The sequence below is a fragment of the Asterias rubens genome, chromosome 15 (assembly GCF_902459465.1).
Source record: "Asterias rubens chromosome 15, eAstRub1.3, whole genome shotgun sequence".
Lineage (NCBI taxonomy): Eukaryota > Metazoa > Echinodermata > Asteroidea > Forcipulatida > Asteriidae > Asterias > Asterias rubens.
In genome coordinates this window covers 12,434,666-12,462,607 of record NC_047076.1, presented here as the reverse complement: position 1 = coordinate 12,462,607, position 27,942 = coordinate 12,434,666, and the positions used below count along the sequence as shown (strand labels likewise).

Below are 27,942 nucleotides of genomic sequence, written 5' to 3'. Positions count from 1 at the left end.
CTCTCAACCCTTTGTAAAGTAAACATGCAAAGTGTACTTGTGGTCAAGTTTTCGGATTCCCAGCCGAGTGAGTGAATTTGTTTTGATGATTTGAAAAACTAACACTTTGCCAGATTTTTATTTTGAGGACTTGGTTAACCAGTCTAGTCCTTGCCAAAAATGTAATCACATGGAACTTTTATTAGATTTTAAATTTGCATCGGAGATAAAGAATATTAATTTTGGTTTTTACCCTTACAACGACGTGTGTAAGCACTGTATACATATACTCGGTACTTTCCCAGAGTCCTGTGAAGAAGAAAAAAACAGAGGCATTTTACTCAAGTGGGATTCGAACCCACGACCCTTCTCAATAAAATCAAAGTGAGATATTTTGAAAAACCTCAAAGTTGTATAATTTAAATAAATAAATCATCTGTAAATAAAATAACTGTAAATAAAATATATGTAATTAACTATCAATAAATGTGTGCCTCTCGGTTTAATCATCGATATATAAGTATCAGTTAAATGCACAAGCGATCCAGCTTACTTTGCAGTCAAATGACAGTTTTCCCTAATGTTTTATTTCAGTTTGCTTGTTTCATTTGAATAATGTATGGTACAATGATGTGCTTGCATTTAAAGACTATTGGTAATTGTCAAAGACTTGTCTTCACAGTTTGTGTATCTCACCATATGCATAAAATAACAAACCTGTGAAAATTTGAGCTCAATCGGTCATCGAAGTTGCGAGATATTAATGAAAGAAAAAACACCCTTGTCGCACCATGGTCACACGAAGTTGTGTGCTTTCAGATGGTTGATTTTAAATCTGAGGTCTCGAAAACAAATTCAAGACAATTACTTCTTTCTCCAAAACTACGTCATTTCAGAGCGAGCTGTTTCTTGCAATGTTTTATGCTATCAACTTCTCCCAATTACTCGTAATCAAGAAAGGTTTTATGATAATAATTATTTTGAGTAATTACAAATAGTGTCCACTGCTTTTAACAGAAGAGAAAAATTGCAATAAAATGAACCTGTATTCTATGAAGTGTATTTCATCATATCATATTTTGTTACAAATCTTCTTAAATACAGGCCCTTTTCGAAACCACGGGCTTCGGCTTGAGGCTCAATTCTCTCATCACAAAGCACGCGCAATTGTCAAAACGACCGGCAGGGCCAAGCTAGTCCGAGCTGGGTCCAAAGCCAAATCCAGTCGTTTCGAAAAGGGCCATAAATTCAATGTTGAATTGTCTTACGTCTATTATTGAGGCAACTGTTAAAAGAATTCATTTCGACAAGCAACTTTAAATAATCAACTGCTAAATATAATTTGATCCACCAAAGCTTGGAGAGATTATTTCATGCTGCTTCCACAAACTTTGCTAACCCTTCTTATAGATTATCACATTGTCAGATCAGGACATTACAGTGGCCGTTAGTGGCTTCCAATTATCCAATGCTGTTATTTTTCTTAAGCATGAGCTTTTTGAGTTGCTTTTTTCGATAGGAAACAAATCTATCCATTTTCTGAGATTTCTTCTTAGAAGAGTTTGACTTTACAGCCAGCATATTCACGTCACGTAGTTCTTCGTCGATGATATGGTCTTCATCATTTAACTCTGCAGCCAGGTTTTCTTCTCGCAGTACTTCGTATGTCGAATCGTCGTCTCCTGAGGGATTTTCTTGTGGTGGTGAGTTGACGCTTGGTCTAGGCGGGAAGGGTAGAGTTGGTGGTCTAGTCTGGGCTGCTGGTCGATCGGTAGCCATCTCACTGCTGGAGAGTCCTGTTGTGGGCGGTTGTTGGTTGCTTGACTCGTCGACGTCAAGGCCAAGGGTGACAAATATACCAGTCAGGGTGGTCATGCATTCCTTGATGACTTGTTCAAGGTCAACTTTTAGGGCATCTTTAGAAAAGACAAGAAACAAAGTAAACAACACATCAATTTCGCGGTTGTAAAACTTGCTACGTAAAATTGGGGAGGTAGTGCCTTCTGCTCGTCCAGCCAGGTTTACGGTCTGATGATACCCAAGCCTACATCCGTATGGACTGTAAAAGGGGTAACCCTGTTTCAGCCCTAAGAGTAGGTGGCAACGACCTCTGGAAAAACATAAATGTAGCCCACACCTTGAAGTGGCCTTCAGGCTTTGAGTGTCTGGCGATGGTAAAGTTTTTGGGTAAATATCAATGTTAAGAAACATAAATGTTTGCTTTGTTGTGAACATTTCCTAATACTGGTTTTAGTTGATTATTTTGCAGTTTCTTTTTGCAATTTCTTTGGTGGATTCGGGACAAACAAAATTCCAGAGACAAATTGTCAAGAATGCAGTGTAAAATTCAAGTCACGAGTAGCAAGATGGACATCATGTCATTTGGTTTGTGCAAGAATTATTCCACATTGTCCTTTTTCGGACAGTTTTAAAGACACTGGGGACACCTTTGGTAATTGACAAAGACCAGTCTTCTCACTTGGTGTGTCTCAACATACGCACAAAATAACAAACCTGTACAAATTTGAACTCAATTGGTCATCGAAGTTGCGAGATAATAATCAAAGAACAAAAACACTCTTGTCACACGAAGTTGTGTGCTTTCAGATGTGCTTTCCTCACAAGGTTTTATGCTAATGATTATGTTGAGTAATTACTAATAGTGTCCAGTGCCTTTAAAGCTCATGATACCAAGTAAGGTTTTATGCTAACAGTTATTTTGAGTAATTACCCGTTAGTGTCCACTGCCTTTAAGGTAGGGAAAACTGCAAGAGTGGAAATTTAAAACAACTCTTACCAGCCTCCTGAAATGGTCCCTCCAACATCTGCACTTTCTCCTTCAGCACAGCGAACTTCTGGCCAAGCTCTAATACCACGCCTAAAATGTTTGGGGCTGAGCAAAGATAAATTTACTAAGCGGGGTTTGAACAAACAACCTCCAGTCAAGTGAACTCACTCTACCAACTGAGCTATAATAGCCCTGTTGGCAATCTTCCTACAATATCATTGTTCAAGGGGGCAGTTAAAAGCTTTTTAACATATAACTGGTATTCAGCCAGGGATTATGACCAACTGGGCACTCTATCAACTGAGCTATAATAGCCCTGTTGGCAATCTTCCTACAATATCATTGTTCAAGGGGGCAGTTAAAAGTTTTTTAACATATAACTGGTATTCAGCCAGGGATTATGACCAACTGGGCACTCTATCAACTGAGCTATAATAGCCCTGTTGGCAATCTCCCTACAATATCATTGTTCAAGGGGGCAGTTAAAAGCTTTTTAACATATAACTGGTATTCAGCCAGGGATTATGACCAACTGGGCACTCTATCAACTGAGCTATAATAGCCGTGTTGGCAATCTCCCTACAATATCATTGTTCAAGGGGGCAGTTAAAAGCTTTTTAACATATAACTGGTATTCAGCCAGGGATTATGACCAACTGGGCACTCTATCAACTGAGCTATAATAGCCCTGTTGGCAATCTCCCTACAATATCATTGTTCAAGGGGACAGTTAAAAGCTTTTTAACATATAACTGTTATTCAGCCAGGGATCAAGACCAAGTTATGACACAACCTGGACACTCGACCAACTGAGCTGCAATAGCCCTATGTTGGCGATCTCCCTATTAATATAACAGGGTCGCAGTTAAAAGCCATTCAACATTTATAACTTGTTGCACCAGTTGTGTGCTTTCAGATGCTTGATTTCGAGACCTCGAAATCCAATTTCGTTAAAAAAAAATTTTCAGTTAAAAATTACTTCTTTCTCAAAAACTATGTTACTTCGGAGGGAGCCGTTTCTCACAATGTTTTATACTATCAACAGCTCTCCAGTACTCGAAACCAAGTAGAGTTTTATGCTAATAATTATTTTGAGTAATTACCAATAGTGTCCAGTGCCTTTAAAACCCTTGTGAACAGTTAGCTTTGCAGCTCTTCAAGGGACAACATGCAAAAGAATTGATCATACTTTCAAAAAAGGAAATGCAACTTGCTTGGATCCACTGGTCCAATTTGTATTCCATCAATTCCTGACAATTGAAAAACAATGTGTTAACACAGACGACCTGGCGTTATGTTTTGGAATAACTTGTTGAGTTACTCAACTTGTTGAGTTACTCAATTAAATTACTTCAATTAAATTACTTCAATCAATCTTCCTGCATTCACAAGAAAATTAAAAAAACAACTTCTTGATGCTTATTCGTAGGTTTATTTAAGTATATTGTTAACTTACTCACCATCATATTATAGCCTCTGTCGTGTATTTTGTTTGTCTAGTCTGTCTTGTGTTTTCTTTCTTCTGTATAGTATTTTATGTTGTTTGTCTGTCCATAGGTTAGGGCACAAAAGCCTCTGCTTCACCCTAACCTAATTGTTGTCCTACTTTAAAAGCTTCCTAATATATAACTATCTAAATCATTGTAAACTTTCATATCCTAAGATACTAAGTAATACTGTAAACTACTCATAATTTGAATATATTTATAAAACTTTGTAAAATGTGTAAGTTTAGGGCAGCAATGAAATAAATGTGTGCAAATACAAAATACAAATACCTGAGTAATGTTTTTATAGTAAGACGAGTTCAAAGTATTTTACATTAACTCTTGTAAACAGTATAGCACCAAAGGGTCCACATTTCATAAAGGACCAATATGTCTGCTGCGGCCAGCGTCTCAAAGGTCTTCCATGAACGTCCCCATTACTAAGGGAATCAATGTGTGGTGAAGAGGTTTTCAACTAGTGGTATAAACCCGCCAAGGCCTGTTTCTTGATAGTTTTACCGAGACGAAGTAGAGGTAAATTATTTTAAAAAACAGATCTCAGCGGGTTCAAACCACTATAGTTGAAAACCGATTCAACACACTTTGATTCCTATTCATAAATACCTTTTCATTTAAAAAACATCAACACTTTTTGGTCAACAAGTTAAATAAATGCAAAGATTTTAATTATTTAATGATTTCTTTTAACACAACACCCCCCCCCCCCCCCCCCCCCAGCTATGAAATGCTAAGGCCCTCGAGTAAACAACTCCTTATAAGGAGATTGCTGTACGCGTCGCACGTATCGCGTGATGTGGCACAACTGTTCCAGCCGTTGCTCTCAACCAATAGGAATGAAGAAACTGTCTTAAAAGCACAGGTGCAAGCTCGCGTGTCACGCCCATGTTTCAACACTTTTTACTGGTGTTATATCATCTGTTCAAACACCGCTACCTAATGCCCTCTCGACCTATCAGAACGGATAAACTGTCTTAGGTATTAATGAATATAAGGTATGTTTACCATTTTGGTAGCAGAGTCGTTCATCCTCGCCTCCCAAACAGTCAGTTATGCCATCGCACGCATACTCCCTTGAAAGACATCTGCCATTGTAGCAGGCAAACTGGAAGTGCGGATCACAGTTGCCTGGGGAAACGACAAACAACATTATTTCAAAGACCTGACACACAGTTTCAACCAAAAATCATTCCAAAAAGTATAGAATGAGTGCATTTTGCTATGTAGAACTTGTTTTTGGAGAACTGTCTTTCTCTACAGAGTAGATTTATCGAATGTTTGGTAGACTTCCCAGTTCTGAAAACAACTCTCCTGTATTTTAACTACTAAATGTTACTCTGTTTGATGTCTTTCAAGAAAATTGCTCTTTGTAAACATCACTTTTTAAACTTCAAAAACGCTACTTGGAACTAGGTATAGAAGATGCGTCTCTGTTTGCGGTCCCGTTTGTACACGCAGCATCACCAGTGCGCCCTTTAGTTCTTATATCTCAGTCTATGATTGCACAGTGTTAGGTGAGTGAAGTTACAAAATTACATCTTACCTAATTCTGCAAATTCGTCGCAGGTGGCTGGAACCTCATCTTCACCGCGTAAACAGTCTGCAACCCCATCACAAAGGTGATCCGCAGAAACACATTTTATCCCACACTTTGGAAAAAAACAAATGTTCATAAACCACAATAAATTATTTTGCTTGCAGCTACTAAAATGAGATGAAAAAGAACACATATAAATAATACACTGCTGAAAAGCTCCATTAAAGGCAGTGGACACTTTTGGTAATTACTCAAAATAATTATGAGCATAAATCCTTACTTGGTAACGTGTATTGTGGAAAGGTTGATAGTATAAAACATTGTGAGAAATGGCTCCCTTTGAAGTAATGTAGTTTTCAAGAAAGACGTAATTTTCCACGAATTTGATTTCCAGACCTTAAATTTAGAATTTGAGGTCTTGAAATCAAGCACATGAAAGCACACAACTCCGTGTGACGGGGGTGTTTTTTCTTTCATTATTATCTTGCAACTTTGACGACCAATTGAGCTCAAATCAATTTACAGGTTTGTTATTTTTTTGCATATGTTGAGATACACGAAGTGAGAAGACTTGTGTTTGGCAATTACCAATAGTGTCCAGTGTATTTAAAGAGAGAGGCTAGAATATAACATGTTTTTCCTTAAAACCTAATGACTATTCATCATCACCATTCGGCATAGACATACATCTGTGGCCGCCTCATCCTCATATTGTAATGGGGGCGCACTCTTGGAGTCGCCGCCATCACCTTCAAACACTGTTCTTCTTAGCTCTCCTGCACTTCTACTACTCCACTTTGTGACGTTGTCCATCGAGCGCAGCTTAGGGCAGCCTCTGCCTCGAGGTCTACCCATAGGCAGACCATCTGTAGCTGCACCAGATAGGCCTCCCTGTCTCATCACATGAGCACACCATTTCGCCTTTTTGCCCAGACTAGTACAGAACCTACCTGTAGTTCGTACGAGCCGCATCTCGTGGGGCATTGCACTTCATCCTCCCCATTAGGACAGTCTCGATACAGCCCGTCACATCGACTACTTGCTGAAATGCAGGTACCGGAGTTACATGCGAACTGATTGATGGGGCAAGGGTTCTGAACTGTCGTGGGGCAGCCGATCTCATCCTCGCCCGCAGAGCAATCTGAATACTGTCTGTCACAATGCCAGTTCGCTGGAATACACACGCCATTGTTGCACTATAGGAAAAAATCATCATTACCAAAGTGAAAAAAATAGGACAAACTAATGTTCATGTCCAGAATTTGAATAATTATATCTTTAGGAAGAAACTATAAACAATTATAACACACCTCTTGCTTGTTTTGTATTCTGCTTTTAGCTGAAACACAGTCACATGGTCTATAACGATTGCAGCGCATGTTTTGCGGGAATAGTGCCCGCCAGGCACTAGTCTTTAAAAGAAGTCTGGTTACAGCGCCCTCTCTAGATGAACACCTTATACAGCAACTATAAAATGCCTTTCTTTTCCAGATTTCACGTTTAAGACCAAGATGTGTTATAAAACACATGGCTGGCATATTCAGTAACTAGTATACGTCTACTCCCCCTCGGGCCTGTGAGTGACCAGAAGAGGTGCCTATTTCCCTCAGCCTCTGGAAATAGGTCCCTCTTCTGGTCACTCCAGATCACATACAAGTCCCTCGGGGGAATAGACGTACACTAGTTACCTCATTGCCAGTCAATATGTGTATAAGTAGTAAACTTGCAAGTACAACCACGTGTGAATCTCTTCTGTGCGAGTGTTGGCTCTGAAATGAGGCGGTGTGGTCTCGACTTTTTGAACGGTATACTCCAGATTCTCCTGAAGATGAGCAGAATATACCGTTGACGACTCTTTTCAGTGCCAACACCCGCACAAAATTATTTAATGATAAAATATTCATATATAAAGGCTCGGGCCTTTATCACACGGCAACGACCCTGCCGGTTTTAAACGGCCGTTAAAGAACTCGTCGCTACCCTTTAATTCCCTTTGAGAGTGCCTCAAGCAGTCAGAAATACGGCGCATTATTCTGACATAAATCCAACTAGGTCATGTACACTTACCTCAAACTGATTACCAAGACATCCTTGAGGGCAATTCATCTCGTCCTCACCCGTCACACAGTTCCAAATCCCGTCACAGAGATTCCTTCTGAACACACAAGATCCATCGTTACATCTGAATTGATTTACAGCACAGAGGACACTTTGACAGTTCCCTTCGTCTTCTCCAGCGCTCCCGCCGCAGTTGCGAATGCCGTTACACTCAAGACCCGAGGAGATGCACGTGCCATCATTGCAGCGGAATTGGCTGGCTGTGCATGTTTGATCAGGGCATCCAAGTTCATCTTCACCCGCTGGACAGTCCTTACGGGCATCACATACAAGAGTGGACACAACGCAGACACCTGTGCTCCGACATTCAAAAGCACCAGGACATTTATTGACTATAGGGCAACTCTGTTCGTCGATTCCATCAGGACAATCCGAGAGGCCATTGCATAACAGAGACATAGCGATGCAGGAACCGCTACCACACCTGAACATACCAAGACACGGATCCGGACTGCAGCCCTGCTCGTCTCTGTCGTTCAGACAATCTGATTTCCCATCGCAGATAAGAGTTGGGTTGATACAGTACCCATCTCCACAGACAAAGAGATGCATGCATGGGTCTACTGTACAACCCACCTCATCCACTCCACCATAGCAGTCTAGCCAGCCATTACAGCGAGCGTCTGCTGGTATACACTGGCCGCTACTACACCTGTAACCATTGCAGGGCTCTGGGCTAGCACCACAGCTCAGCTCATCATCTCCAAGCGGGCAATCCCGCTCACCATCACAGAGCTCGGTCAGTGTGATGCATCTCCCACCTTGACAAGCGAATCGGCCAAGACACCTGTTGACAGCACAGTTCTCCTCGTCTGCTCCTTGTGCACAATCCTTCCTGCCGTTGCAGACAAAACCTGATTTAATACAGTTCCCAGAGTTGCATTCAAACTCGTTGTCGGAGCATTGACCATTTTTGTACGAGCACGTAGCTTCATCATCACCAAATGGGCAGTCCACTATTAAATCACACTTCTTATCCTTTGGAATACAAGGACCATTCACACATTCATATTGAGCAGGACACCTTTCGTAGCAGTCCACCTCATCTTCGCCTGTTCTGCAGTCGACTTTATTATCACAAACCACAGAGCTAGGAAAACACGTACCATCGTCGCACTCAAACTCCTTTAACAGACATGGCCGAGATTGGCAGTCGCGTTCATCCTCGCCTGTTGCGCAGTCCATTTGCTTGTCGCAGACTTGCAGGGACTTTATGCACATTCCATCGCTGCACTGAAACTGGCCGTCCGGACAACCTGGAATGGGACAATTTTGCTCATCCTCCCCTCCAACGCAATCTTTCTGCTTATTACAGACTTGACTTGATGCAATACATCTCCCATCATCACATTCAAACTCATTATCTTGACAGGATGAACAGCTCATTTCATCTGCTCCTGACGGGCAATCATTCTTGCCATCACAAACCAGGTCTGAGATAATACACTGACCATTAGGGCACCCAGACTTGCCGGTTGGGCAACTCTGGCTGAGGCAATCTAGCTCATCCTCTCCATTTGGGCAGTCGTTCTGTTGATTACAGACTTGGATGGAAAAAATACAGCTGCCATCATTACATGTGAACTCATTAGTGATACAGCCCTGGCAATTATGTTCATCGTCACCTCCAGTGCAATCATCTACTCTGTTACATCGTTTTGTTGCAGACACACATTGGCCATCATTGCACCGGAACTCAGTAGACAAACAAAACGGGCAACTCAACTCATCTTCACCACTGGAACAGTCATTCTGTCGATTACATATTTTGCTTGAAACAATGCATTGACCATCTCTGCACTGGAACTCATTCGCCAAGCAGCCAGGACAATTCAACTCGTCTTCACCACTGGAACAGTCATTCTGTCGATCACATACCCGAGTTGCAAGAATACATTGACCATCTCTGCACGGGAACTCATTCGCCAAGCAGCCAGGACAATTCAACTCGTCTTCACCACTGGAACAGTCATTCTGTCGATCACATACCCCAGTTGCAAGAATACATTGACCATCTCTGCACTGGAACTCATTCGCCAAGCAGCCAGGACAATTCAACTCATCTTCACCACTGGAACAGTCATTCTGTCGATTACATACCCGAATTGCAAGAATACATTGACCATCTCTGCACTGGAACTCATTTGACAAGCAGCCAGGACAATTCAACTCATCTTCACCAATTGAACAGTCATTCTGTCGATTACATACCTGAGTTGCAAGAATACATTGACCATCTCTGCACTGGAACTCATTTGACAAGCAGCCAGGACAATTCAACTCATCTTCACCACCGGAACAGTCATTCTGGCGATTACATACGCGTGTTGACAAAATGCATTGACCATCTCTGCACTGGAACTCATTCGACAAGCAGCCAGGACAATTCAACTCATCTTCACCACTGGAACAGTCATTCTGGCGATTACATACCCGAGTTGCAAGAATACATTGACCATCTCTGCACTGGAACTCATTCGCCAAGCAGCCAGGACAATTCAACTCATCTTCACCACTGGAACAGTCATTCTGGTGATTACATACCCGAGTTGCAAGAATACATTGACCATCTCTGCACTGGAACTCATTTGACAAGCAGCCAGGACAATTCAACTCATCTTCACCACCGGAACAGTCATTCTGTCGATTACATACCCGAGTTGCAAGAATACATTGACCGTCTCTGCACTGGAACTCATTCGCCAAGCAGCCAGGACAATTCAACTCATCTTCACCACCGGAACAGTCATTCTGTCGATTGCATATCCGAGTTGCAAGAATACATTGACCGTCTCTGCACTGGAACTCATTCGCCAAGCAGCCAGGACAATTCAACTCATCTTCACCACTGGAACAGTCATTCTGGCGATTACATACCCGAGTTGCAAGAATACATTGACCATCTCTGCACTGGAACTCATTTGACAAGCAGCCAGGACAATTCAACTCATCTTCACCACCGGAACAGTCATTCTGTTGATTACATACCCGAGTTGCAAGAATACATTGACCATCTCTGCACTGGAACTCATTTGACAAGCAGCCAGGACAATTCAACTCGTCTTCACCACCGGAACAGTCATTCTGTCGATTACATATCAGAGTTGCCATAATACATTGACCATCTCTGCACTGGAACTCATTCGATAAGCAGCCCGGACAATTCAACTCATCTTCACCACTGGAACAGTCATTCTGTCGATTACATACCCGAGTTGAAAGAATACATTGACCATCTCTGCACTGGAACTCATTTGACAAGCAGCCAGGACAATTCAACTCATCTTCACCACTGGAACAGTCATTCTGTCGGTTGCATATTTGAGTTGCAAGAATACATTGACCATCTCTGCACTGGAACTCATTCGACAAGCAGCCAGGACAATTCAACTCATCTTCACCACCGGAACAGTCATTCTGTCGATTGCATATCCGAGTTGCAAGAATACATTGACCATCTCTGCACTGGAACTCATTTGACAAGCAGCCAGGACAATTCAACTCATCCTCACCACTGGAACAGTCATTCTGTCGATTGCATATCTGAGTTGCAAGAATACATTGGCCATCTCTGCACTGGAACTCATTTGACAAGCAGCCAGGACAATTCAACTCATCTTCACCACCGGAACAGTCATTCTGTCGATTACATACCAAAGTCGACAGAATACATTTACCATCTCTGCATTGGAACTCATTTGACAAGCAGCCAGGACAATTCAACTCATCCTCACCACTGGAACAGTCATTCTGTCTATTACATATCTGAGTTGACTGAATACATTGACCATCACTACAACGGAATTCGTTTGGCAGGCAATCATCACAATCTACTTCGTCTTCGCCGTTGGGACAGTCATTCATTCCGTTACAAACTTGGACTGACATGATGCAGCTATTGTCAGTACACTTAAACTCATTTGTGATACAACCATGGCAATTATGTTCATCTTCACCTCCGGCACAGTCAGACTGTCGATTACAAAGTTTACTTGAGGAAATACACTGACCATCGTTGCATAAGAAGTCATTTGCTGCACAGATATTACAGATCAATTCGTCAGAACCATCTGAACAATCTCTTTGCGAATTACAAACTTGTGAAGATAAGATGCATCGACCATCAGAGCATTGGAACTCATTCGACAAGCAGCCAGGACAGTTCAACTCATCTTCACCACTGGAACAGTCATTCTGTCGATTACATACGCGTGTTGACAAAATGCATTGACCATCTCTGCACTGGAACTCATTCGACAAGCAGCCAGGACAATTCAACTCATCTTCACCACTGGAACAGTCATTCTGGCGATTACATACTCGAGTTGCAAGAATACATTGACCATCTCTGCACTGGAACTCATTTGACAAGCAGCCAGGACAATTCAACTCGTCTTCACCACCGGAACAGTCATTCTGTCGATTACATATCAGAGTTGCCATAATACATTGACCATCTCTGCACTGGAACTCATTCGATAAGCAGCCCGGACAATTCAACTCATCTTCACCACTGGAACAGTCATTCTGTCGATTACATACCCGAGTTGAAAGAATACATTGACCATCTCTGCACTGGAACTCATTTGACAAGCAGCCAGGACAATTCAACTCATCTTCACCACTGGAACAGTCATTCTGTCGGTTGCATATTTGAGTTGCAAGAATACATTGACCATCTCTGCACTGGAACTCATTTGACAAGCAGCCAGGACAATTCAACTCATCTTCACCACCAGAACAGTCATTCTGTCGATTGCATATCTGAGTTGCAAGAATACATTGGCCATCTCTGCACTGGAACTCATTTGACAAGCAGCCAGGACAATTCAACTCATCTTCACCACCGGAACAGTCATTCTGTCGATTACATACCAAAGTCGACAGAATACATTTACCATCTCTGCATTGGAACTCATTTGACAAGCAGCCAGGACAATTCAACTCATCCTCACCACTGGAACAGTCATTCTGTCTATTACATATCTGAGTTGACTGAATACATTGACCATCACTACAACGGAATTCGTTTGGCAGGCAATCATCACAATCTACCTCGTCTTCGCCGTTTGGGCAGTCATTCATTCCGTTACAAACTTCGACTGACATGATGCAGCTGTTGTCAGTACACTTAAACTCATTTGTGATACAACCATGGCAATTATGTTCATCTTCACCTCCGGCACAGTCAGACTGTCGATTACAAAGTTTACTCGAGGAAATACACTGACCATCGTTGCATAAGAAGTCATTTGCTGCACAGATATTACAGATCAATTCGTCAGCACCATCTGAACAATCTCTTTGCGAATTACAAACTTGTGAAGATAAGATGCATCGACCATCAGAGCATTGGAACTCATTCGACAAGCAGCCAGGACAGTTCAACTCATCTTCACCACTGGAACAGTCATTCTGTCGATTACATACGCGTGTTGACAAAATGCATTGACCATCTCTGCACTGGAACTCATTCGACAAGCAGCCAGGACAATTCAACTCATCTTCACCACTGGAACAGTCATTCTGGCGATTACATACTCGAGTTGCAAGAATACATTGACCATCTCTGCACTGGAACTCATTTGACAAGCAGCCAGGACAATTCAACTCATCTTCACCACTGGAACAGTCATTCTGTCGATTACATATTTGAGTTGCAAGAATACATTGGCCATCTCTGCACTGGAACTCATTTGACAAGCAGCCAGGACAATTCAACTCATCTTCACCACTGGAACAGTCATTCTGTCGGTTGCATATTTGAGTTGCAAGAATACATTGACCATCTCTGCACTGGAACTCATTTGACAAGCAGCCAGGACAATTCAACTCATCTTCACCACCAGAACAGTCATTCTGTCGATTGCATATCTGAGTTGCAAGAATACATTGGCCATCTCTGCACTGGAACTCATTTGACAAGCAGCCAGGACAATTCAACTCATCTTCACCACTGGAACAGTCATTCTGTCGATTGCATACCCGAGTTGCAAGAATACATTGACCATCTCTGCACTGGAACTCATTTGACAAGCAGCCAGGACAATTCAACTCGTCTTCACCACTGGAACAGTCATTCTGTCGGTTGCATATCTGAGTTGCAAGAATACATTGGCCATCTCTGCACTGGAACTCATTTGACAAGCAGCCAGGACAATTCAACTCATCTTCACCACTGGAACAGTCATTCTGTCGGTTGCATATTTGAGTTGCAAGAATACATTGACCATCTCTGCACTGGAACTCATTCGACAAGCAGCCAGGACAATTCAACTCATCTTCACCACCGGAACAGTCATTCTGTCGATTGCATATCCGAGTTGCAAGAATACATTGACCATCTCTGCACTGGAACTCATTTGACAAGCAGCCAGGACAATTCAACTCATCCTCACCACTGGAACAGTCATTCTGTCGATTGCATATCTGAGTTGACTGAATACATTGACCATCTCTGCACTGGAACTCATTTGACAAGCAGCCAGGACAATTCAACTCGTCTTCACCACGGGAACAGTCATTCTGTCGATTACATACCCGAGTTGCAAGAATACATTGACCATCTCTGCACTGGAACTCATTTGACAAGCAGCCAGGACAATTCAACTCGTCTTCACCACTGGAACAGTCATTCTGGCGATTACATACCCGAGTTGCAAGAATACATTGACCATCTCTGCATCGGAACTCATTTGACAAGCAGCCAGGACAATTCAACTCATCCTCACCACTGGAACAGTCATTCTGTCGATTACATATCTGAGTTGACTGAATACATTGACCATCACTACAACGGAATTCGTTTGGCAGGCAATCATCACAATCTACTTCGTCTTCGCCGTTGGGACAGTCATTCATTCCGTTACAAACTTGGACTGACATGATGCAGCTATTGTCAGTACACTTAAACTCGTTTGTGATACAACCATGGCAATTATGTTCATCTTCACCTCCGGCACAGTCAGACTGTCGATTACAAAGTTTACTCGAGGAAATACACTGACCATCATTGCACAAAAAATCATTTGATGTGCACACATTACAGTTCAACTCATCAGCACCATCTGAACAATCCCTTTGCGAGTTACAAACGTGTGAAGATAAGATGCATCGACCATCAGAACATCGGAACTGGTTTGTGGAGCAGCCAGGACAATTCAACTCGTCCTCGCCGCCAATGCAGTCAGACTGTCGATTACATACCAAGGCTGGCTGGATACATCGACCATCTCTGCAACGGAACTCATTCCCCGAACAACCATTACAGTTCTGTTCATCTTCCCCCGATACACAATCGTTCTGTCCATTGCAAACTTGTGAGGATGTGACACAGCGACTGTCACTACATCTAAACTCGTTCACTGAACAAACACGACAGTTCTGTTCATCCTCTCCACCAATGCAGTTACTGACACGGTTGCACACAAGGCTCTGTGAAATGCATCTACCATCGTTGCACCTGAACTGGTTAGCCAAGCAGCCAACATCCTGGCAGCCACGTTCATCTTCACCTTCGGGACAATCACTTTGACCATTACAAATTTGACTTGAAGAGATGCACAGTCCATTATTGCATTCAACGGGTAGAATTCCTATCATGCACCTGGTGAGTTTTGGGCAGTTCTTTTCGTCTTCACCACCAGCGCAGTCGACCCGATTATTACAGACTCGATTATTGGCGATACACAATCCTTCACGGCATTTGTACTGGTTTATCGTGCAGGCCCTTCCTCGACAGTTAACCTCATCATCACCAGCTGGGCAGTCCACCGTGCCATCACAAACACCCCTCTGCGGTATACAATTTGAATTGTGACAACGATACTCGCCCACAGAACATCTTCTCTGACAGCTCCCCTCGTCAACTCCTCCAGGACAGTCAACCTGGCCATCACATACTTGTGCTAAAGAGATACAGACAGTCCCACAGTTATACTGACCAGGGCAGGGTGAACAATTCTGCTCATCCTCCTCCGCACTGCAGTCAACCACGCCATCACAAACATACTCTCTGCTTAGACACTTCCGACTTCTTGCGCAGCGAAACTGAAGACTACTGCAAACAGTTGGGCACTGGTTCTCGTCCTCTCCGGTCAAACAGTGCTCCCTTCCATCGCATCTCTTGTCCAAGTCTACACAGTTGCCGTTGTGGCATTCAAACTGGTTGAGGCATCTTTCTGGGCAGTTAAGCTCATCCTCGCCAGAAGCACAGTCCGGTACCTTGTTGCAGACTGAAGCTTGATGGATGCAGTTTCCTGCCTTGCAGCGAAATCCTTGGGGACAAGGATCCTGACAGTCAAGTTCATCCTCGCCAGAGCTGCAGTCTTTGACTTGATTGCATCTCTTACTCTGCATAAGAAGGAGAAACACTCAATAAATTATAGGTTGGCACTTTTAAGGCCCGATCACACAGGCCCTGATAAGGAGAACGAAAACAAGAACAATAAAAATCAACGCACTCGATTGGTTGAATAAGTGTGGGCGTATTCTGCATGGAGCAATCGAGGGAGTGCAGTTTTATCGTTCTCGTTTTCGTGGCCTGTGTGACCGGGCCTTAATTATGGGTGTTCGGTTTGCTAAAGGATATCTTTTCTCGTCTCCCGCCTCTTGAACTTTGATTTGCTGGGGTTCTACTTGGATTGCCCAACAGTCCCTACCTAACCAGGGCTCAATTTCATAGAGCTGCTAAGCACAAAAACTTGCTTAGCATGAAATTTCTTCCTTGATAAAAACATGATTTCCAACATGATTTTCAGGATATAAGCAAACAACAGCTGAATACCAGTAACAAAAAATATGCAATAAATGGAAATTTTGTTGGTAATCCTGTTTTTATCAAGGAAGAAATTTCATGCTAAGCAATTTTTGTGCTTGCCAGCTCAATGAAACTGGGCCCTGGTTTTCCTGAAATACATCTTCTGGGGTTTTCGCCCCACATCTCAAACTAAAACAGCGTTCATTGTATCTACATGTGGTTACTGACTAATAGTGATTAAGTTTGCTTTCTGATGGTCCTTGGCTACACAACTCGAATAAATTAAATGAATTAAAATAAATATAAAACTATGAAGCAGAGTAACATATGAGCACAACAGGAATTTCCAGTAAAATATGTCAAAATAACATGGCCCTTTGGGCAGATGGTGCTGTGTCAGTGTGTCGCATTCACTTTGTGTGCAAAACTCTGAGGTTTGCTAACCAAAAGTGTCTGTGTGCATGAGTAAAGAAGTGGTTAGAAAATTAACAAGGAAACAATTATTTTCCATGGTCAAGAAGAAACAGTGATAATCAAATTTGGGAAACAGGATGCCTCAATTATGGGGGGGTCAAATTGTTCCAAATTGTGGCCATTTTAAAATAAACGTGCTCCTAGTCATGTGACATAGCAACTGTCTCGATAGTCTGAGGAATTTAAGTGATATCTTGTGATCATGCACGTCAGTGTACCAGACTACATGTATCAAAAATCTAACGATTTGTGATATAAATTATACAATATATGAGGCATTGCATGGTGATGTATTAATGTATATTTGGTTTGCAGAATACCATAAAGCAAGACAGTTCTTATAGAACAACTCTACCTGGCAAGTAAATACACACATGGTGTTACCGCAAACTAAATATACAATTATACAATAATAACTTGTCCATACCACTGGTATGCATTGACCGTTGGTACACTGGAACTGTCCTGATTTGCACTGTTGAGTAGCGGAGCATGTGACTTCGTCCTCGCCATCCTTGCAATCTGTATCACCATCACAGCTGAATGGCATCGGCAAGCAGGAACCTGAAGAGAAGAACCAAATCGAGAGGTACATTATAAAGGCACTGGACGCTATTAATAGTCACTCATCAAAATTATTAGCGTAAGAACCTTACTCTGTAATGAGTAATGGAGAGAGGTTGATAGTAAACAAATAATGAGTGTTTATGAGTGCAATGGTGCGAATAATTTCATGAGTTGAAAGATGGAATGTTCTATTCAACGAGGCGAAGCCAAGTTGAATGGAACATTCGGCCTGTTGGATTTAACAGTGACTGTGTACGTTCTGTACAGCTATTTTGAGACACGCAGACGCCGCATGTAGCAAGTGTGCCTTGCAGTTCCACTACTGCATTGCCAAAGACACGCACCGGCAGTGATGTTTTTACTCACCATGCAATAGCACTTTTCGAGATGGAAAAAGAAAAAAAGAGGTGAATGGAAAGATAAAAAGCACTGAATGATGTGCAATTGTACTTTGTTTGTCAACACGTGACGAGCAATCCTCCAATCAAATGGCAATGATCTGCTTGGGTGCTATATAATATAAAACGGCTCCCTCTGAAATGATGTATTTGATTTCGAGACCATATAATAAGATTTTGAGGTCTCGAAATCAAGCTTCTGAAAGCACAGTACTTCATGTGCGAGGTTGCTTTTCTTTCATTATCTTGCAACTTCAACGACCACTTGAGCTCAAATTTTCACAGGTTAGTTATTTTATGCATATGTTGAGATACAACGAGTGAGAAGACTTATCTTTGAAAATAACCAATAGTGTCCAGTGTCTCTTAAGGAAGAGGATTAAATAAAAATATCCTTTAAACTTTACAACTAACACCTGTTACCAGGAACCCGCCATTGGCCAATCACGGGTTGTTACGTTCACATATAAATATAAATAGCGCCCTCTACTGGCAACTAACTAAAACAGCGCGATGTTCCCTCCTGTTTCCCAACCAAATTGTTAGTGCGCATGTGCTATGCAATTTACATATTTCGTGGGAAGGGTCTGTTAGTCCATACCTGTGTTGCATCTGAATTGTCCAGTACTACACTGTCTTCCCTGACAATCGAACTTGCTCTCATCCGCTCCATCTGGGCAGTCATTAGAAGTGTCACATATCCAGTAGTTGGGGATACATTTCCCACTTGGGCAGCGGTACTGGTCTTCGGCGCATACATTACTTTGGCAGTTTCTCTCATCCTTGGGAAAAAAAAAAAACAGACTTAAAACACCGAGTGATAAATAAGTGGATAAGGTTTAGTAATAGCATAAAAAGAGCTAATGATAGTTTGAAAACATTGTGAGAATTGGCACCCTCTGAAGTAACATAGTTTTTGAGAAAGGAGTAATTTCTCATTAAAATATTTGGACCTCAGCTGAAGGTTTTGAATTCAAGCATCTGAAAGCACACAACTTGTGCGACAAGGGTGTTTTTTTCTTCCATTATTTTCTTGAACTTTGTTAACCAATTTAAATGTAGCTCAATTTTTCACAGGTTTGTTATGCATATTACATATTGAGATACACCAAGTGAGAAGACTGGTCTTTGACAATTGCGAAAGGTGTCGGTTTTCAAAGACCAGTTTCCTCAATTTGTATATATCCTTACGTGCATAAAATAAAAACCTGTAACACAATTTTGGCTAAATTGGTTATCAAAGTTACATGGAAATAATGAATGGAAAAACACCCTCGTTGCAAAACATTGTGTACTTTCAGGTGCCTGAGAAAAGGCGTCATTCCTAAATCCTTTCTCGGATTCAAATTTTGGGTGAAAGATTCCCTTGTTCTCTGAAACCACAATCCTTCAAAGGGGGCCGTTTCTAACAATGTTTTACAATATTCCGAATTGCTTTTTACCAAGAAATTTTTACAGTCACTTACTTGTGGAATAGTTACCCAAAGTACACCCTGCTTTTAATAATAATAATAAATAATAACAACAACGAATTCCTCTTTAGCACATTCCACAAAAACCGTCTCGATGCGCTTGTCATTAGTCCAATAGGCCCTAACATCCCATCTTTCTCAGCTCCTTTGGGAGTATATAACATGGGCACCCACGGCGCTCCAAAGGTTTTTTCATACACAATATCAACCTCTACCCTCACAGGTACCCATTTATACCTATGGGTGAAGAGAAGCAATATAGTTGGGAATCTTGACGCAATTGCCATGACCGGGATTCAAACCAACACTTTGATGACTAAAGAAACTGGACACCTTTGGTATTTGTCAAAGACCAGTCTCCTCACTTGGTGTTTCTCAAAATACGCACAAAATAACAAACCTATCAAAATTTGTGAGATAATAATGGAAGAAAAAAACGCCCTCTTCATAAAAAGTTGGGTGCTTTCAGATGCTTGATTTCGAGACCTCAACCTCAAATTCTGAGGACTCTGAATCAAATTCAAATGTTTTAGTACCCGCTGCCAAAACACAGGATTTGAACTGCCTCTAGCTACCTGGCAACCTCGGTAGTCTAGTTGGTAAGACACTGCTCTAGAATTACAAGGGTCGTGGTTTCGAATACCACCCGAGTAACATGCCTGTGGTATTTTTTTCACAGGACTCAGGAAAGTACTGGTATAAAGTGCTTACACACATTGGTGTATAAAACCAAAACTAATATTCTTTATCCCCGGTGCAAATTTGACATCTATTAAATGTTTATACTATCAACAGCTTTTCATTGATTGTTAACGAGTAAGTTTTTATCTTAACAGTGATTACCAATAGTGTCCAGTGCCTCTAACCACCAGAACATATATAAGATGCTCTTAATAACCACTCGTCAATGACACTAGGCCTGGGCGAATTATTCGAATATCCGGTTAATGGGGAATAGGTTTTCCTATCCGTAACCGTGAATGCTTTTTTTTTCTTAACCGGATATCCCCATAGGGCGCTAATAGCTATTTATAAACCGGATAGCTCTGTAATTACAACTAAGTAACCGGATATTCTTTTAATATCCGAATATCCGCGGACGTCGGGCTACAACTGATAGGAATGTTTTGTCTGAATCCTTGTGAAACTTCTATTAAGACAGTATAAAACAGCATAAATTAAGTATTTAACTATGCTCACCTCCGTGAAGAGTTAAAACAATGAAATTTCTGACATAATTTGTTCAAAGATTATGAAAGTTTTCCTTCACGTAGAGTCAATCACGATCAAAAGAAAAAGCAAATCGCCATCTTTAAATTAGATCTGCTTATTTTTATGAATGAACCGAGTGACACTGTCTAAAACTAATATCAATCCGCCCATACAATCTCAAATTCACAAACGAACAGCGCCCTCTAGCGGCAATCTTTTTTTTTAATAGCGCCCTCTAGCGGAGAAAAAAACTATCCGAATATCCGGTTAATTTCGGATAGTTGGCCAGCGGTATCCAAATATCAAAATTTCACTATTCGCCCAGCACTACATGACACCCTACCTAATCATTGATTGTAGGTAACTTACCTCCCCTCCTACACAGTCGCCCTGGTGTTGATCACAGACGAATGTGAAAGGTATGCAATGACCGTCATCACATCGGAACTGACTGCCGGTACATGACGACATGGTAAGCCGCTTCACTCTTGAGCCTGTCATTGGAAAAAGAGATGAATTAAAGGCAGTCGACACTATTGGTAATTACTCAAAATAGTTATCATGGCTAAAAACCTTACTTGGTAAAGAGTAATGGGGAGATAATGATAGTAAAAAACATTGGGAGAAACGGCTCCCTCTGAAGTGACATAGTTTTTGAGCAAGAAGTTATTTTTCACGAATTTGATTTCGAGAACACAGATTTAGAATTTGAGGTACCGAAATCAACCATCTAAACGCACACAACTTCATGTGACAAGGGTGTTTTTTCGTTCATTATCTCCCAACTTCGACAACCAGTTGAGCTCACAGGTTTGTTATTTTATGCATGAGCGGAGATACACCAAGTATAGGACTGGTCTTTGACAATTACAAATAGCATCCAGTGTCTTTAAAAAGAGTGTCAGTCGTCGATTTCACCAACTCATCCTAACTTGAGATTGATCCTAGGACTTAGGACGAGTTCAGTGTCGTATCGCAAGACGATAGGACGCATTAAACCCATCCTGTAAAGACGAGTTACTCCCTGTCCATATGCACAAAATAACAAACCTGTGAAAATTTGAACTCGATTGGTCGTCGAAGTTGCGAAATAATATTGGCAGAAAAAACACCCTTGTCACATGAAGTTCGGTGCTTTCAGATCCTTGAATTCGAAACCTCAAAATCAAAATCCGAGGTCTCAAAATCAAGTACAAATATTTTAGTGAGAAATTACTTCTTTCTCGAAAACTACGTTACTTCAGAGGAAGCCGATTCTTACAATGTTTTATACTATCAACATCACTCCATTAATCGCTCATAAAAGTAAGTTTTAATGCTATAAATTTAAAGACAGTGGACACTATTGGTAATTGTCTAAGACCAGTCTCCTCACTTGGTGTATCTCAACATATGCATAAAATAACAAATCTGTTAAAATTTGAGCTCAATTGGTTATCGAAGTTGCAAGATAATGATGAAAGAAAAAAACACCCTTGTCACACGAAGTTGTGTGCAATCGGATGATTTTGTGACCTCAAATTCTAAATCTGAGGTCTCGAAATCAAATTCATGGAAAATTACTTCTCTCTCAAAAACTACCTCATTTCAGAGGGAGCCAATTCTCACACCATTTTATACTACCAACCTCTCCCCATTGCTCGTTACCAAGTAACGTTTTATGCTAATAAATATTTTGACTTATTACCAATAGTGTCCACTGCCTTTAAGCAGTTACCAATAGTGTCCAGTGCCTTTAAATAAGCTGAAATGAAACCAGCAGCACTTGAATTGAAGGACAGGCTGTAGTTGGAGTGGTACCAGTAAGGAAACCATACCTACTTCAGAGAGAGAGAGAGAGAGAGAGAGAGAGAGAGAGAGAGAGAGAGAGAGAGAGAGAGAGAGAGAGAGAGAGAGAGAGAGAGAGAGAGAGAGAGAGAGGGAATGAGTAAAAAAAAAAAAAAAATTATTTTATAAACTATAGATATGATAAATCTTACCTTTATGATTGTTTACAAGTTCGTCCGATGTTGCTTTTGGTATACGTCCAACCTGTAAAACAAAAAATTGATACAAAAACAAACAACACGAGCCATTTTCATCTACAGAGAGTCTCCAATATCAAATTCAGTTTTGTAAGGAACTCACTTTCCTAAAGATTAAGTCCCTCATGAAAGTGTGAAAATACTTCTTAAACCCATTAACAAAAATGGTGCAAAATTCATTTTTTTTCAGGGCGAGATTTTAAGCAGGAGGTCATTTGGTAACAGCTTTTGTTTATTTTAAGAGAAATTTTAGAGCGAATTTTAGAGCGAGCAAAAGGTTTACAATTAACATTGAAGCATTTTCGGTTTAGTATAGAGACAATATATTTAGTAGAATGCGAAATAACACACATAAACAAAAATATATATCACAACAGAGACAAATTATTATCAGATCATTATTAATGATTAGTGTCATGTGTGTCATCGACTCATATACAATTATGGAGACATGGGAAGGAGAGACAGTCTCCTGTCTGTCTAATTCATAAACGACGAGCATTCGCCAAAATACAATCAGAATCAGATTCAGAATAATTAATAACATATTCATAATTATCAAAGACAGTGGACACTATTGGTATTTGTTGAAGTCGTTCGAAGTTGCGAGATAAATATTTAATAATGAAAGAAAAAACACCCTTGTCACATGAAGTTGTGTTAGACATAGTTAGATAGGGGATTAGTTGATTTCGAGACCTCACACTCACGTATGAAGCATCAAATTAATAATAAACTCTATTGCAATGGTTTCATAATTTCTCAAATACAATAGGACAAAATATGCAATACAGTGCAAAAAGTTAAAATAATACACTACACAGTAACACAATGCACTATCAGAGCATGGTCACAAAGGATGGTCACAAAAAAGGTCAGCTAACACTAAACAGGGCTAGCTGGACGCCGCACACGTGATGCTACCCGGCATCACACATGGTGACTCGTCTACAAATTGAGTCCCACAAAAATGACATTTAGTCAGATAAACTGAGGGTTTAAACACAAAACAATACTCACACGTGGCTCTATGGGCTTATCCCTCCCTCATGAATAGCTTTTGGAGCATGGCCAGAGCCATGTCACCTTTAAAATTAGAGAGCAAACCGGTCCTAAATCAAGTTTCCCGTTCAAGAAAACGAAGCTGTCAATAAAGAAGTAACTTGTCACGTGACAACCCAAAAAAGTAAACTTTATCTAGTTCAACACTGAGGGCGCACTTGGGATCCCTCCACAAAATAAAAATAAAAAAATATAGAGGGATGCCGCGCTTCGGAACATGCTGTGCAACATCTATAAATCTACTGTTTTTACCACAGCTTTTGGGAGTAACAGCTAGAGCGTCGGCCTCATTAATTTTTAGTTTATTCTCATATCAATTAATTCTCATGTAAACTTTCTGGTCAACATCCACCGGGGCGCGCGCCCCGCGTGACGAAGTCCCCCTGATAAAACATCCAAGTTATCGTTCTGTGGAACCCTATTATACAAACTAAAATAATAGAAACGGTAATTTTATTGGTCTTTAATAACTACTCCATACATTTTCTCACTTAATTCACATTCAGAAAACATTTGCCTAGTTATTTTGAGGGTTTGTATGCCAGCTACCCCTACATCCTCTCACTTAATTCACTTTCAGAAAACATTTGCCTTGCTGTTTTAAGGGTTTGTAGGCCAGTTTGGATAATTTTGTATGGAGAAATTCGTAAAAAGTACCGATTCAGCTGCACATGAGGGCTCTTTCGATAACAAAACCCGACGGCCGATTGCTTAATACAAAACGGATTTGGCAAAATCCCGAGTCCTGACCAAACTGCGTTCTAACAATTTTGTTGCTTCAGAACTTTGAATGGAATGTTCGTTTACAGCTTCAAAACAGCCGTTGATATGTCACAAAGTTCGTAACTATGAAAGCATACTATTCTTAAACGGTGATTTCATGTACTCTTTTGTAGGTTTACTGGCAAAACCTATACAATGTACATGAAAAGAATCAGTGATGTATTTACTTTCTTTTTGAAAATGTTTCAACTTTTGCGTGTATTATACGTTCTGTGTGTGGGGATGACATGACTGTACCCACCACTAATGGTGCAGAGTTAAATGGAACAAATAAAGTTTCACAACAATGGGTTGCTGTTTGATGCGTTTAACAAATGCTGGAAAGTTGGATAGGCCTACATGAGTGACTTAATTGTAATAAACACATATGTAACAGATGCATGTTTTAAAGCCTAATGTTTTTTATTTAACACGCGAAACTAAACCCCCCTGTACAAAATGGTATACACACAATGCCATTTACCCCTCTGCGAAACATCAATGAGTCACTCTGGAATGTTAATGGGAGTCCGAGGTTGCCACACCCACTTCAAACCTAAAGGTGACTCTGTGTGCAGCCTATACGGCTTCCCCCTTAGACGTAAGACCAACAGGTGGCCCATATCAAAACCAGACAACCACAGAGGTGACTCTGTGTGCAGCCTATACGGCTTCCCCCTTCGACCAACAGATGGCCCATATCAAAACCAGACAACCGCACATGGATTGTAAGGAGATATCGCTCGTGACTCCAGCCAATCAGACAACTCGTAAGAGGGAGTTAGGTTCAGGGTTTTGTAGACTTGCAACCTGACGTCTGTAACGACACAACCGTGTTGGATTCCACAAGGATGCCATGCCACTGGACCTTCTAATTTTCAATCCAAGATGGCGCGGGTTACGCTTTTAATAGTATAGATAATTCTGAATTAATGAATTATGTACAAGAATGTATTGAGTATTATAGGCGATTGGATGTCATGTTTTTAAACTTGCCGTCCCTGAGATTTACATAATTTAAAGTCAATAGACACAATTGGTAACTGTCAAAGACTAGTCTTCTCACTTGCTGTATCTCAACATAGGCAGAAATTTGAGCTCATTCGGTCGTCGGAGTTGCGAGATAACTATGAAATCAAAAAACACCCTTGACACACGAAGTAATTAATGTGTGTTTTCAGATGCTTGATTTCGATACCTCAAATTCAAACCCGAGGTCTCGAAATCAAATTCGCGGAAAATTACTTCTTTCTCGAAAAACTACGTCACTTCAGAGGGAGCAGTTTCTCACAATGTTTTATACTATCAACCTCTCCCCATTACTCGTTACCCTGTAAGGTTTTATGCTAATAATTATTTTGAGTAATTACCAATAGTGTCCACTGCCTAAAGCCTCTGCATCATTAGAAAGAAAAAAAAGTATTAAAAAAAATGTAGGTCAAAGAAAGGAAAACAGACCCCAAGAAAATCTTGATCCCAACCCCTTAATTTGTCTTGTAAGCATCAAAGTAAAATGACGCCTGTAAACTAATTCTAATTGACCCGTTTCGTTTCAATTCATTCTATACTCTCAGAGAAGTATAACATTGTTCAATGATTTCTTTCAACACAACACCCCTCCAGCTATGAAATGGTAAGGCTCCCTCCACCACCCTCGGGTAAACAACTCCTTATAAGGGAACGCTGTGCGCGTCGCGCGTATCGCGTGATGTGGCGCCACTGGTTCAGCCGTTGCTTCTCGATCAATAGGAATGAACAAACTGTCTTATAAGAACAGGTGCAAAGTCGCGTGTCACGCCCATGAATTAACACTTTTTACCGGTCATGAACAAATGTTTATACACACCCACGTGACGCGCTATCCACCAATAGGAATAGCGAAACAGTCTGGGGTATTTATTAATAATTTTCTAAATAAACCCTAACCCTGATTAAATTTTACTTATATAGGCCTTATGCATTGACGTCATCCAGCGGCCATCTTAGTGGAAAAACGGTGACGAAACAATCGAAACGCACAGATTTGTACGCGCGGCGCACAGGATTGACCAATGAACAACCTCCTTTTGACCTCTAGGTGAGGGCGCCCTACTGAAATGACGTCATGTGCATAAGGTCTATAGATGAGATATTTTTTCGGAAAAATGGTGGTTAATACGGAAATATTTTTCCATCATACCAACATTGATGCGAACATGTTACTTTGGGGAATTACTAAGGTTTGTTTTATCTTATCAAAACATTACTGAGAAAGGACACTGCAGTAAAAGTACCGAATTATGGTATGTAATGTACAGCTCGGTAACAGATATATATAGGCCTACAATAAAAAGCACCAAACGACAAAGGAATGCATAGAAACAAACCCTATAAAAGATGAAAGGGAAAAATGACCAAACTACACAAGGAGACAAACTTATCTTTCACCGGCTCTTTCCAGAGTAGAAGCCCCCACACATGGTTGTACCCGCAAGTTGTATAAATTAATTTTTGGTAAAAATAAAATAAGTTTTTCCAGATCATAATTATCCCAGTTCTCTCTCAACACAAATCATGAAAATATGACTACCCAACGATTACAGATTTTAAAAACGTGTCCGCTTCTACATAAAAACAAGAGTTACCTGTTCCGTATGTTCCACACAGCATGGATTCGAAACAAACGTCAGCACAAAGAGAATGGTTACCGCGATGTAGAGTAAAACAACGGGCGTGGCCGACATGACCCAGCCGGTCATTCTGCACGGTGTTAAACGCGATTTGGACGGCATGGTAATCGCTGGCTGACACGTCGTACCTCAGACGTGCCGGAGTTTTGGAATGACCACGTTGTGCTCAAAGAATTTGGGCCGCAACCAAAAGGGGGAGTGGTCAATGTTGCGTTACGTAAGAGGTTTTTTTTTGTGGGAGCACTACCAAAATAAAATGGAAGGGAAATCATTTCTAGAGGACTTGAAACTAGGACTGTAAAGCATATTTTGGAATATTATCCAAAAGTTTGTTTTATTAATTTGAATCAATTACATTACTGAAGCAACATGTGAGAAAAGTTAGCACAAAATTGACACTCAAAATAAAATACGTAAATCTATGAAAGCAACCAACCCCTCGGCTAATAGTGCAGTATTCCATTTAATTGTAGTCAAATAAATACGAAATAAATCATTCTGAAACTTGTACTTTAAAAGCCTGTTTGGTTTTAATACTTATTTCATTAATTAAAATCAAACAAAACATTCTCTATAGTTTCGGTTTACCTTACCACTTATTTTTTTAAATAAAGTTC

The 27,942-nt window shown here is 40.8% G+C and overlaps 1 protein-coding gene across 3 annotated transcripts; it reads right to left on the bottom strand.

Annotated features, from left to right (window-relative positions):
- Positions 1 to 919: 919 nt before the first annotated feature.
- LOC117299850 (low-density lipoprotein receptor-related protein 2-like) lies at positions 920 to 27,497 on the bottom strand. 3 transcript variants are annotated; one of them, XM_033783403.1, is made up of 12 exons: positions 27,281 to 27,497; positions 22,788 to 22,839; positions 21,178 to 21,302; positions 18,726 to 18,906; positions 17,587 to 17,723; positions 12,661 to 16,279; positions 7,877 to 11,550; positions 6,760 to 7,005; positions 5,816 to 5,921; positions 5,278 to 5,400; positions 2,777 to 2,872; positions 920 to 1,895 (listed from the first exon to the last, which is right to left on the bottom strand). In XM_033783403.1, exons 1-12 carry the CDS (start codon positions 27,425 to 27,427, stop codon positions 1,441 to 1,443), a joined length of 8,961 nt encoding a protein of 2,986 aa, XP_033639294.1. In that variant the 5' UTR covers positions 27,428 to 27,497; the 3' UTR covers positions 920 to 1,440. The 3 variants fall into 3 exon arrangements, with proteins under 3 accessions (XP_033639294.1, XP_033639293.1, XP_033639292.1); XM_033783402.1 differs by having other exon boundaries at positions 7,877 to 12,771; positions 13,771 to 16,279; XM_033783401.1 differs by having other exon boundaries at positions 7,877 to 16,279.
- Positions 27,498 to 27,942: the final 445 nt, after the last annotated feature.